This window comes from Ranitomeya variabilis, chromosome 3 (genome assembly GCF_051348905.1).
Source record: "Ranitomeya variabilis isolate aRanVar5 chromosome 3, aRanVar5.hap1, whole genome shotgun sequence".
Classification (NCBI taxonomy): Eukaryota; Metazoa; Chordata; class Amphibia; order Anura; family Dendrobatidae; genus Ranitomeya; species Ranitomeya variabilis.
Genome location: NC_135234.1, coordinates 372,941,562 through 372,954,616, shown reverse-complemented (window position 1 = coordinate 372,954,616; position 13,055 = coordinate 372,941,562). Strand labels below are relative to the sequence as shown.

The following is a 13,055-nucleotide window of genomic DNA, read 5'->3' as shown; positions in this document are numbered from 1 at the left end:
TACATGTACAGTAAACTACACACGTAAAGCACCAATTACATATCTCACTGGCATATTTCTATCTGTTTTATCGATATATCAGTTCTACCTTTTCTATTCTGACTGTTTTGACTGTGAATTTACTGTTCTTGGCTGATGAAATGTAGAGTTTCTTTTGAGATGTGTGCATCAAAAATCAGACGGCACTTGCATGGTCCACGTGCAGTGCGATTTCTTTCTTGCACCCAGTGACTTGCATTGATGAGTCTTGTCCGATACATGCGGCCAATTGCGCTGCAATTTTAATCTCATCCAGATTCAAGATGCAAAAAAAATTGCAGGACAGCACAGAATCATTGAATAACATTAGTCAGAGTGCAATCCGATTTTTTTATCAGATTTCACTCGTCCGATTTATACGCAGATGAGAATGAGTCCTAAGGCTAAGTTCCCATAGTGAGGATTTAGTGCATTTTACAGATGTTTATTTTCAGGTACAAAAAAATGGAGTCTTAAGAGTTCCAGCAAAGTGTAGGGGATTTATATAAATCTCATACCCACTGTACTTTTTTATTAATGCAGTGTAAACTCACCTGTAGTGCAAATTTGAACTCTGCAACATTCAATGTCAATTTCTCTTCCAGTAAATATACATTTTACTTGTGGATTTTTTCCATAGACTTGAATGATGAGGAAAATCTGTTGATATAAAACACATATGCGCCTTTATTGCCCTTCTGCAGCAGAGACGCACAAAAAACACATTTAATGAGCTCATGTCTTAATGAGTAAAGTTTTAGCAAAGCTACGTAACAGGACATTTACAAAACAAAGTACATTTATTTAAAACATAACATATCAAAACAAAGACAAAAACTGCAGCAGAAAAAATCTAAATAAAAATGTACCGAAAATGGAATGAAAAAAATCCAGTAGCCTAATTTAGCTAATTGTACAAAAATGTTGCAGTAGATCTGCAGCATCAAAAGCTCACCAAATACTCATTGTGTGAACTTGTCCTCAGACTACAAGGTGCTTAGCATTTGGTATGTCATTACTGCATTGATTAACAGCATCTTATATAGTGGCATGTAAAAGTTTGGGCACCCCTGGTCAAAATTACTGCTACTGTGAACAGAAAAGCAAGTTGAAGATTAAATCTCAGGCAAAAAATATTAATATATTAATATATTGTCATTTTTTACATTTTAAAAAATTACAAACTGGAAAATGGGTATCACGCTCGCGCCCAGACTGGTTGGCGCGGGGGTGTGGTCCCACTGTGCCACAGACCAGACTACCCTGGAAGGGGCGTAACTAAGTAGCTTCCTTGGTCTTCGCTGGAGCCTCTGTTGGTGAGGTCAGACTTGTGTGGCAGGAAGCTACCAGGGACCACTCCAGGGTGGTGTCTGGCTGTGGCTGCTGATCCCACCGGGGAACGGAACATAAACAGGCAAGCGGGCACGGCTGGCACTCTGGCAGACAGGCGGGCACGGCTGGCACTCTGGCAGACAGGTGGGCACGGCTGGGACACAGGCAGGCAGACGGGTACAACAGAGATACTGGCAGGCACGTACGGCTGGCTCTCTGGCAGGACAGGCGGACAAGGCTGGTACACTGGAAGAACCGGTAGGGACCAGTCTGCAGGCTGGTATTTAAAACAGGTAAGAACCTGTTCAGACGGGAGGAGTTATGAATAGGTAGAGAAAGACCGCAAGAGCGGATGCAGAGCGAAAGCACAAGAGCTAGAGCCAAGAACAGAGATGCAGGAGGTGGAGCCAAGAGCAGGAGGCGGAGCCACGTGCAGAAACACAGGAGGCGGAGCAAGGTCAGAGTGCAGAGCAAAGCCACAGAGTGCAGAGCTGACAGCAGAACAAAGTGAGAGTGCACAGCAAGACACAGTGCAGAGCCCAGAGCAAAACCACAGAGAGCAAAGCAAGGTCACAGAGAGCAGAGCTAAAAGCAGAGCAAAGCAAGACACAGAGTATGCACAGCAGGGAAAGGAAACCAAGGCATGGATATAAACGGTCACAGGAACAGGACTAAGCTAAGACAAAGTCAGGAACAGGACAAGGCACAGAGACATGGACACAAGCCAGGGTACGACGCCCCTCTGGGTGGCGGACATAGGCCAGGGTACAAAGCCCCGCTGGGTGGCTAACACAGGACACAGACCAGGGTACAACGCCCCCCTGGGTGGCAGACATAAGAGTAACAGAGACAGGGCCTGGTGTCATGATTCTCAATGGCGAGAGAACATAGCCCAGCATATATGAGAACTAGCTCTTGGAAGATGGAAACTATACTGACCATGAACTAAACCTGCCGCACAACTAGAAGTGGCCGGGTAGCATGCCTACGTTTTTTTATCCCTAGATGCCCAGCGCCAGCCGGAGAACTACCTAATCCTAGCAGAGGAAAAGACAGTCCTGGCTCACCTCTAGAGAAATTTTCCCAAAAGGCAGACAGAGGCCCCCACATATATTGGCGGTGATTTAAGATGAAATGACAAACGTAGTATGAAAATAGGTTTAGCAAAATCGAGGTCCGCTTACTAGATAGCATGAAGACAGAAAGGGCACTTTCATGGTCAGCAGAAAACCCTATCAAAACACCATCCAGAAATTACTTTAAGACTCTAGCATTAACTCATAACACCAGAGTGGCAATTTCCGCTCACAAGAGCTTTCCAGACACAGTAACGAAACAGCAGCTGTGAACAGGAACAAAATGCAAAAACACACAAGGACAAAAGTCCAACTTAGCTGGGAGTTGTCTAGTAGCAGGAACATGCACAGAAAGGCTACTGATTACATTGTTGACCGGCATGAAACTGACAGAGGAGCAAGGTTATATAGCGACTCCCACATCCTGATAGGAGCAGGTGAACAGAGGGGATGATGCACACAAGTTAAATTCCACAAGTGGCCACCGGGGGAGCCCAGAATCCAATTTCACAACAGTACCCCCCCCTCAAGGAGGGGGCACCGAACCCTCACCAGAACCACCAGGGCGATCAGGATGAGCCCTATGAAAGGCACGGACAAGATCGGAGGCATGAACATCAGAGGCAGTGACCCAAGAATTATCCTCCTGACCGTATCCCTTCCATTTGACCAGATACTGGAGTTTCCGTCTGGAAACACGAGAGTCCAAGATCTTTTCCACAACGTACTCCAACTCACCCTCAACCAACACCGGAGCAGGAGGCTCAACGGAAGGCACAGCTGGTACCTCATACCTGCGCAACAATGACCGATGAAAAACATTATGAATCGAAAAGGATGCAGGGAGGTCCAAACGGAAGGACACAGGGTTAAGAATCTCCAATATCTTGTACGGGCCGATGAACCGAGGCTTAAACTTAGGAGAAGAAACCCTCATAGGGACAAAACGAGAAGACAACCACACCAAGTCCCCAACACAAAGCCGAGGACCAACACGACGACGGCGGTTGGCAAAAAGCTGAGTCTTCTCCTGGGACAACTTCAAATTGTCCACCACCTGCCCCCAAATCTGATGCAACCTCTCCACCACAGCATCCACTCCAGGACAATCCGAAGATTCCACTTGACCGGAGGAAAATCGAGGATGAAACCCCGAATTACAGAAAAACGGGGACACCAAGGTGGCAGAGCTGGCCCGATTATTGAGGGCGAACTCCGCCAAAGGCAAAAAAGCAACCCAATCATCCTGATCCGCAGACACAAAACACCTCAAATATGTCTCCAAGGTCTGATTAGTCCGCTCGGTCTGGCCATTAGTCTGAGGATGGAAAGCAGACGAAAAAGACAAATCTATGCCCATCCTAGCACAGAATGCCCGCCAAAATCTAGACACGAATTGGGTCCCTCTGTCAGAAACGATATTCTCCGGAATACCATGCAAACGAACAACATTTTGAAAAAACAGAGGAACCAACTCGGAAGAAGAAGGCAACTTAGGCAAGGGAACCAGATGGACCATCTTAGAGAAACGGTCACACACCACCCAGATGACAGACATCTTCTGAGAAACAGGCAGATCCGAAATAAAATCCATCGAGATGTGCGTCCAAGGCCTCTTCGGGATAGGCAAGGGTAACAACAATCCACTAGCCCGAGAACAACAAGGCTTGGCCCGAGCACAAACGTCACAAGACTGCACAAAGCCTCGCACATCTCGTGACAGGGAAGGCCACCAGAAGGACCTTGCCACCAAATCCCTGGTACCAAAGATTCCAGGATGACCTGCCAACGCAGAAGAATGAACCTCAGAGATGACTCTACTGGTCCAATCATCAGGAACAAACAGTCTACCAGGTGGGCAACGATCAGGTCTATCCGCCTGAAACTCCTGCAAGGCCCGCCGCAGGTCTGGAGAAACGGCAGACAATATCACTCCATCTTTAAGGATACCTGTGGGCTCAGAATTACCAGGGGAGTCAGGCTCAAAACTCCTAGAAAGGGCATCCGCCTTAACATTCTTAGAACCCGGTAGGTAAGACACCACAAAATTAAACCGAGAGAAAAACAACGACCGCGAGCGCGCCTGTCTAGGATTCAGGCGCCTGGCAGACTCAAGGTAAATTAAATTTTTGTGGTCAGTCAATACCACCACCTGATGTCTGGCCCCCTCAAGCCAGTGACGCCACTCCTCAAAAGCCCACTTCATGGCCAAAAGCTCCCGATTCCCAATATCATAATTCCGCTCGGCGGGCGAAAATTTACGGGAAAAAAAAGCACAAGGTCTCATCACGGAGCAGTCGGAACTTCTCTGCGACAACACCGCCCCAGCTCCGATTTCAGAAGCGTCGACCTCAACCTGAAAAGGAAGAGCAACATCAGGCTGACGCAACACTGGGGCGGAAGAAAAGCGGCGCTTGAGCTCCCGAAAGACCTCCACAGCATCAGGGGACCAATCAGCAACATCAGCACCCTTCTTAGTCAAATCAGTCAATGGTTTTACAACATCAGAAAAACCAGCAATAAATCGACGATAAAAGTTAGCAAAGCCCAAAAATTTCTGAAGACTCTTAAGAGAAGAGGGTTGCGTCCAATCACCAATAGCCTGAACCTTGACAGGATCCATCTCGATGGAAGAGGGGGAAAAAATGTATCCCAAGAAGGAAATCTTCTGAACCCCAAAAACACACTTAGAACCCTTCACACACAAGGAATTAGACCGCAAAACCTGAAAAACCCTCCTGACCTGCTGGACATGAGAGTCCCAGTCATCCGAAAAAATCAGAATATCATCCAGATACACAATCATAAATTTATCCAAATAATCGCGGAAAATGTCATGCATAAAGGACTGGAAGACTGAAGGGGCATTTGAAAGACCAAAAGGCATCACCAAATACTCAAAATGGCCCTCGGGCGTATTAAATGCGGTTTTCCACTCATCCCCCTGCTTGATTCGCACCAAATTATACGCCCCACGGAGATCAATCTTAGAGAACCACTTGGCCCCCTTTATACGAGCAAACAAATCAGTAAGCAGTGGTAACGGATATTGATATTTAACCGTGATTTTATTCAAAAGTCGATAATCAATACACGGCCTCAAAGAGCCATCTTTCTTAGACACAAAGAAAAAACCGGCTCCTAAGGGAGATGACGAAGGACGAATATGTCCCTTTTCCAAGGACTCCTTTATATATTCTCGCATAGCAGCGTGTTCAGGCACAGACAGATTAAATAAACGACCCTTAGGGTATTTACTACCCGGAATCAAGTCTATGGCACAATCGCACTCCCGGTGCGGAGGTAGTGAACCAACCTTGGGTTCTTCAAAAACGTCACGAAAGTCAGACAAGAATTCAGGAATCTCAGAGGGAATAGATGATGAAATGGAAACCAAAGGTACGTCCCCATGAGTTCCTTTACATCCCCAGCTTAACACAGACATAGCTCTCCAGTCGAGGACTGGGTTATGAGATTGCAGCCATGGCAATCCCAGCACCAAAACATCATGTAGATTATACAGCACCAGAAAGCGAATAACCTCCTGGTGATCCGGATTAACACGCATAGTCACTTGTGTCCAGTATTGTGGTTTATTACTAGCCAATGGGGTGGAGTCAATCCCTTTCAGAGGTATCGGAGCCTCCAATGGCTCCAAATCATACCCACAGCGTTTGGCAAAGGACCAATCCATAAGACTCAAAGCAGCGCCAGAGTCGACATAGGCGTCCGCGGTAATAGATGACAAAGAACAAATCAGGGTCACAGATAGAATAAACTTAGACTGTAAAGTGCTAATTGAAACAGACTTGTCAGGCTTCTTAGTACGCTTAAAGCATGCTGATATAACATGAGTTGAATCACCACAATAGAAGCACAACCCATTTTTTCGTCTAAAATTCTGCCGCTCGCTTCTGGACAGAATTCTATCACATTGCATATTTTCTGGCGTTTTCTCAGTAGACACCGCCAAATGGTGCACAGGTTTGCGCTCCCGCAGACGCCTATCGATCTGAATAGCCATCGTCATGGACTCATTCAGACTCGCAGGCACAGGGAACCCCACCATAACATCCTTAATGGCATCAGAGAGACCTTCTCTGAAAATCGCCGCCAGGGCGCACTCATTCCACTGAGTAAGCACAGACCATTTGCGGAATTTTTGGCAGTATATTTCAGCTTCATCTTGCCCCTGAGACAAGGACATCAAGGCCTTTTCCGCCTGAAGCTCTAAATGAGGTTCCTCATAAAGCAACCCCAAGGCCAGAAAAAACGCATCCACATTGAGCAACGCAGGATCCCCTGGTGCCAATGCAAAAGCCCAGTCTTGAGGGTCGCCCCGGAGCAAGGAAATTACAATCCTGACCTGCTGTGCAGGGTCTCCGGCAGAGCGAGACTTCAGGGACAAAAACAATTTGCAATTATTTTTAAAATTTTGAAAGTGAGATCTATTCCCCGAGAAGAATTCAGGCAAAGGAATTCTAGGCTCAGACATAGGTGCATGAACAACAAAATCTTGCAAATTTTGTACCTTTGTGGCGAGATTATTCAAACCTGTAGCTACACTCTGAAGATCCATTTGAAACAGGTGAACACAGAGCCATTCAAGGATTAGAAGGAGAGGAAGAGAGGAAGGCTGCAGTATAGGCAGACTAGCAAGTGATTCAATTAAGAGCACACTCAGAACTAGAGGGAAAAAAAAAAAATTGTAGCAGACTTCTTTTTTCTCTCCTTTCTCAGCCAGTAATTTAACCCTTTTTTGGGCCGGTCAAACTGTCATGATTCTCAATGGCGAGAGAACATAGCCCAGCATATATGAGAACTAGCTCTTGGAAGATGGAAACTATACTGACCATGAACTAAACCTGCCGCACAACTAGAAGTGGCCGGGTAGCATGCCTACGTTTTTTTATCCCTAGATGCCCAGCGCCAGCCGGAGAACTACCTAATCCTAGCAGAGGAAAAGACAGTCCTGGCTCACCTCTAGAGAAATTTTCCCAAAAGGCAGACAGAGGCCCCCACATATATTGGCGGTGATTTAAGATGAAATGACAAACGTAGTATGAAAATAGGTTTAGCAAAATCGAGGTCCGCTTACTAGATAGCATGAAGACAGAAAGGGCACTTTCATGGTCAGCAGAAAACCCTATCAAAACACCATCCAGAAATTACTTTAAGACTCTAGCATTAACTCATAACACCAGAGTGGCAATTTCCGCTCACAAGAGCTTTCCAGACACAGTAACGAAACAGCAGCTGTGAACAGGAACAAAATGCAAAAACACACAAGGACAAAAGTCCAACTTAGCTGGGAGTTGTCTAGTAGCAGGAACATGCACAGAAAGGCTACTGATTACATTGTTGACCGGCATGAAACTGACAGAGGAGCAAGGTTATATAGCGACTCCCACATCCTGATAGGAGCAGGTGAACAGAGGGGATGATGCACACAAGTTAAATTCCACAAGTGGCCACCGGGGGAGCCCAGAATCCAATTTCACAACAGCCTGGCACCTCAGCAGCTAAGAACTGACTGAGGGAGTAAGTTGCACAAGCCCCCACCAATGGGTGGGGAAGTCTTAAATACAGGAAGCCTCATGGCAATTGGCCGGGGACACCTTAGCAAGGTGCACACAGTCATAATAAGACACAGGAGTTGCCGGCGCTGCCCCCTATGCACACAGACAGAGCATGCACAGAGCAAGCAGCAGACATGAGGCAAACAGCATGGAGCTGGCAGCAGAGAGAAGGCCCAGAGAAGTAAGTGAGTTTGAGTGTAATGCAGGTGGGGGATGGGAGGCCATGCAGTGATGCTAGCAGGGTTGTTACAATGGGCTCATGCAAAAGTTTGGGCACCCTTCGAGATTTGTGTGCTGAGATATCTTTGACCAAGGTTTCAGACCTTATTTACCGTAGCCTGTTAGGGTTATGGCTTGTTCACTATTATCATTAGGAAAGGCCAGATGACGCAAATTTCCCAGCTTTATAAAACCCATCCTCCTCTAACCTTGCGCCAAAAAATTTCAGCCATGGTTCTACCAAGCAGCTGCTTAGCACTCTGAAAATGAAAATGGTGGAGGCCACCAAAGCAGGAGAAGGCTATACGAAGATAGAAAAGCGTTTTAAAGTTGCCCTTTCCTCAGTTTGAAATATAATTAAGACATCATTTCAAAGGAATTCCAATCCTGGGACAAATCTGGCCTTACATGGATAGGCAAAATACTAGCGATTAAATCACTAGTTCTCCCTAAAATCCTTTACATTTTGAGAGCATTACCTTTAAACTTCCCGACCTCTTATTTAAACAAATTCCAATCCACTGTCTCCTCTTTCTTCTGAAATGGGAAAAAGGCAAGGGTAGCCAGGGATGTTCTTTTAAAGAGCAAATCCAATGGGGGACTCTATCTTCCAAACATCCAGGCATATTTTCAGGCGAACCTAATAAAACAAAGTATTTACTGGGTAAGGGAGAACACACATCCAGCATTGATGGACCTAGAAAAATTACATGTTAATTACCGCCCATTAAAAGAATGTTTAATTAATCATATTTTCCAACTAAATCGATATAAATTGCATCATCCTATCTTTTTAGCTACAACCGAAGCATGGGATAAAATAGCTTAACCATTTAAGAAACACAACAAACTGGCAAGGTTAAGTAACTTCCCACTATCCCTGATCGCAACTATTGATAAATTCCAAATCCCAGAGAGATGGACCCAAACGGGCATAAAAAAAATAGGTGACATATATGTCAACAACAACTTGAACAACAACATTAAAGTAAAATTTTATATCCTCCCATCAGACTTTATGCATTATTGCATTCTGAAAGAACGTGTCCAAAACTTCTTCCATAAAGTACCTCCAAAGGCAGAAGCTGTACATTTTCTACTCAGTAATATAGGGTATAAAGTCTTCTGGAGCACCAGATACTTATACAACCTTTTCAATAAAGACATCAAGTTCCAAATAAATATCTATATGTCCAGATGGGAAACAGACCTACAGATTTCGGCAAGTCCAGAATAGTGGGAAGGTGCTATAAAATACACATACTCCTCCAACATATCCCTACGACTTCATGAATCTTTTTATAAGATGCTAACTAGATGGTACTTCACCCCAGCAAGACTATCACTCATCAACAGCGACTATTCACCCTTATGTTGGAGAGGATGTGGATCCAAAGGAGATCTGCTACACATTTTTTGGACTTGCCCAAGGATTGCACTATTATGGAATCAGGTTCCCCTATTTATCATTAATCTCCTTAACAAAGACTACCCTCTCACCCCACAAACAGCCTTGCTTTCCATGGGATTAGAAAATATTCATCCTTCAATGAGATATGTTATAGTACATATCTTTCTAATAGTCAAAAACCTGATTGCCTTCCACTGGAAACAACAAGACTCCCCACGAATCTCTGAAGTTGTCAACAGACTATATACATCCATAACTCATTGGATCTCAAATTAGCTATGATCAATGGCCGCATTAATAAATATGAGAAGAAATGGAAACACTGGAACTCAAAATTTCCCAAACCTTGAACACAAGCCTAATCCTCTTTACAGGCTCCAAGTACCTCAGGACCTACTACTCAATTCTAATGTTTTTTTCATTGACATGTTAGTTTCATCACTTGTTCAACTTGTGTTACATATGCTAATTGTGAAAATAATCGACTTAATTGATAATCATAAGTAATACATATACAGAATATGTAAAGTTGCTTGTTCTGAGTTCTCTACCCTAAGCCCCATCCGTTCTACCCTTGTATTACCCCCTTCTCCCAATGACCCTTCCCATTTCCCTTCTACATAAATCATCTCAGAGAATAGATGTAAAGAGAAAACGTCAATATGCTCTGATAAAGTTAATTTGTTACCTGTGAAAACATGCAAAATGTTAATAAAAAATATTGGTAAAAGAAATATAATTAAGAAATGGCAGTTAACAGGAACAGAGGAGGTCAAAATGGTCTGGAATACCAAGCAAAATTTCAGTGAGATCTGCTTGTAGGATTGCTAGAGAGGCAAATCAGAAACCCCGCTTGACTGCAAAAGATCTTCAGAACGATTTAGCAGACTCTGGAGTTGTGGTACTTTGTTCTACTGTTCAGAGATACCTGCACATGTGGCCTTCATGGAAGAGTCATCAGAAGAAAATCTGTCCTGCGTCCTCACCATAAAAGTCAGCTTCAGAAGCATGCAAAAGAACATCTAAACTAGCCTGATGCATTTTGGAAACAAGTCCTGTTGACCAATTAGGTTAAAATAGAACTCTTTGGCCACAATGATCAAAGGTATGTGTGGAGAAAAAAGGGCACAGAATTTCAGGAAAAGAACATCTCGCCAACCATGAGTATGGTGGTGGATCAATGATGCTTTGGGTTATGTTGCAGGCAATGGCACCGAGATCATTTCACGGGTAGAACAAAAAATGGATTCAATGAAACTTAAATAAATTTTTGATGCAAATATAACACCATCTGTAAAAAAGCTGAAAAGAGGATGGCTTCTACTAATGAATAATGATCTTAAACACATGTCAAAATTCACATTAGACTACCTCAAAAGGCGCAAGCTGAAGGTTTTACAGTCTCACAGTCCCCTGATCTGAACATCACTGTGGCTAGACCTAAAAAAAGCAGTGTATGCAACATGTCCCAGGAATCTCACAGAACTGGAAGAATTTGCCAAGGAAGAATGGATGAAAATCGCTCAAACAAAAATTGAATAACTCTTGGCTGGCTACAAAAAGCATTTACCAGCTGTGATACTTTCAAAAGGGGTTGCTACTAGATACTAACCAATTCAGTAGCATACATAGTCTGTCCTGGTTACATATACCATACAATATTTATACTGTCCATATCAGCCAAGACAGACCTAGGACCACAAGTGGACAACTGCAAATATATAATATCACATAAAGCACCAAAAACGCAGTCAAGAAACGTCCAATTTATACAAAATTGGAAAACAACTTTATTAAATTAAAACACACAGGTGTACAGCATGGCAGGCAATAAATTTCCCCTATACAAGCCCGCACACACATCTCTCACATAGAGGGACCGAACTGCGGTGCACTAATGTTCTTTATGGACCATATAAATAAACAGTCCATGTAAACTGCGGTAACAACCATGATATAGGAACATCTATCGATAGTACATGAAACCTTATAGACAAGTGTCCGAGACGTAATACATACCACAGTAGTGAGTCACAAAATGTGTGCACAGCAGTCCCGGGAGGACGGGACTGCTGTGCACACATTTTGTGACTCACTACTGTGGTATGTATTACGTCTCGGACACTTGTCTATAAGGTTTCATGTACTATCGATAGATGTTCCTATATCATGGTTGTTACCGCAGTTTACATGGACTGTTTATTTATATGGTCCATAAAGAACATTAGTGCACCGCAGTTCGGTCCCTCTATGTGAGAGATGTGTGTGCGGGCTTGTATAGGGGAAATTTATTGCCTGCCATGCTGTACACCTGTGTGTTTTAATTTAATAAAGTTGTTTTCCAATTTTGTATAAATTGGACGTTTCTTGACTGCGTTTTTGGTGCTTTATGTGATATTAGATACTAACCAAGCAGGGTGCCCAAACTTTAGCATCAATCCATTTGCCACTGTGCCATGGTCGCATCATTGTCTGCACCCGTGATCTTCTTGCCAGCTGTTTTTGACCGCTTCTGCTCTAACTGCTTCTTCTGTCTCCATCTCTGCATGCAAAGCACAGGAAGCACAGTGTATGCAGCGGAGGCAGCAGTAGTACCATATCCTATATGACTCACAATGAAGGTGTATAGCATTTTACACAAAAATGTCTTTTCATTAGAAAATTCTTAAATTACCCTTAATTGTAACCTAAAATGTATTGTATTGATTGGAACTTTTGTTCATATACTGTATTTGAGAGCCACAGTTATTACAATAAGAGAAAAATAGAAGAGAAATTTCATTCAGAATAAAGTGCTGCGGTGGTAACACAATTACAAATGAATATTAATTTTCCTTGTAAGTAAATGTGTTTTTGTTGCACCATAGGATTTGGCCCAATGTGTGAATGAAGTTAAGAGAGATAATGAGACAATCAAGCAAATCACCAACTTCCAGTGTTGTATTGAAAATCTGGTATGTGTTTATGTAGCTACACTGTCTGAGGAAAACTGCATTATGGGGTTAAATATAATGACTTAATAACACAAGATGGAGAGGACAAATGATTTGCCTAATTTTTAGACAGTGTCACCTAAATCCTGCCCTACACATTAGATTAATACCGATATTGACAGGTTCAGGTGACACTGCAATGTGTATGGGGGTCATCGGCCAACTGATTGTCGGGGACCAGTCTGATTCCGGTCTGCCAATCGCTTTGTTCTTCCGGAGATCAGCTGTTGCTAGACAAGTTGGGCAATGGCTTACACATATTCATCTTACGACTATTGTCTAACTTTACAAAACTTTTTGGTTGGATTACTTTTAGATCATTTGTTTGCACACAAAAGTGATGAACACCAGTAGGCAGTAAATAAATACCGGTAAATAGCATAGTGCTATTTACAAATCATGCAACTGTGTTGACATAAATTAAATT

At 43.5% G+C, this 13,055-nt stretch overlaps 1 protein-coding gene across 4 annotated transcripts in view; it reads left to right on the top strand.

The window, feature by feature from the left end:
- Positions 1-13,055, top strand: part of VAV1 (vav guanine nucleotide exchange factor 1) — a 157,587-nt gene that overhangs the window by 95,412 nt on the left and 49,120 nt on the right. For all 4 annotated transcript variants that reach the window (XM_077295973.1, XM_077295972.1, XM_077295971.1 and 1 more), the window contains one exon: positions 12,503-12,589. In XM_077295973.1, the coding sequence (XP_077152088.1) occupies positions 12,503-12,589 (87 nt within the window). The remainder of the gene's footprint in view (positions 1-12,502; positions 12,590-13,055) is intronic.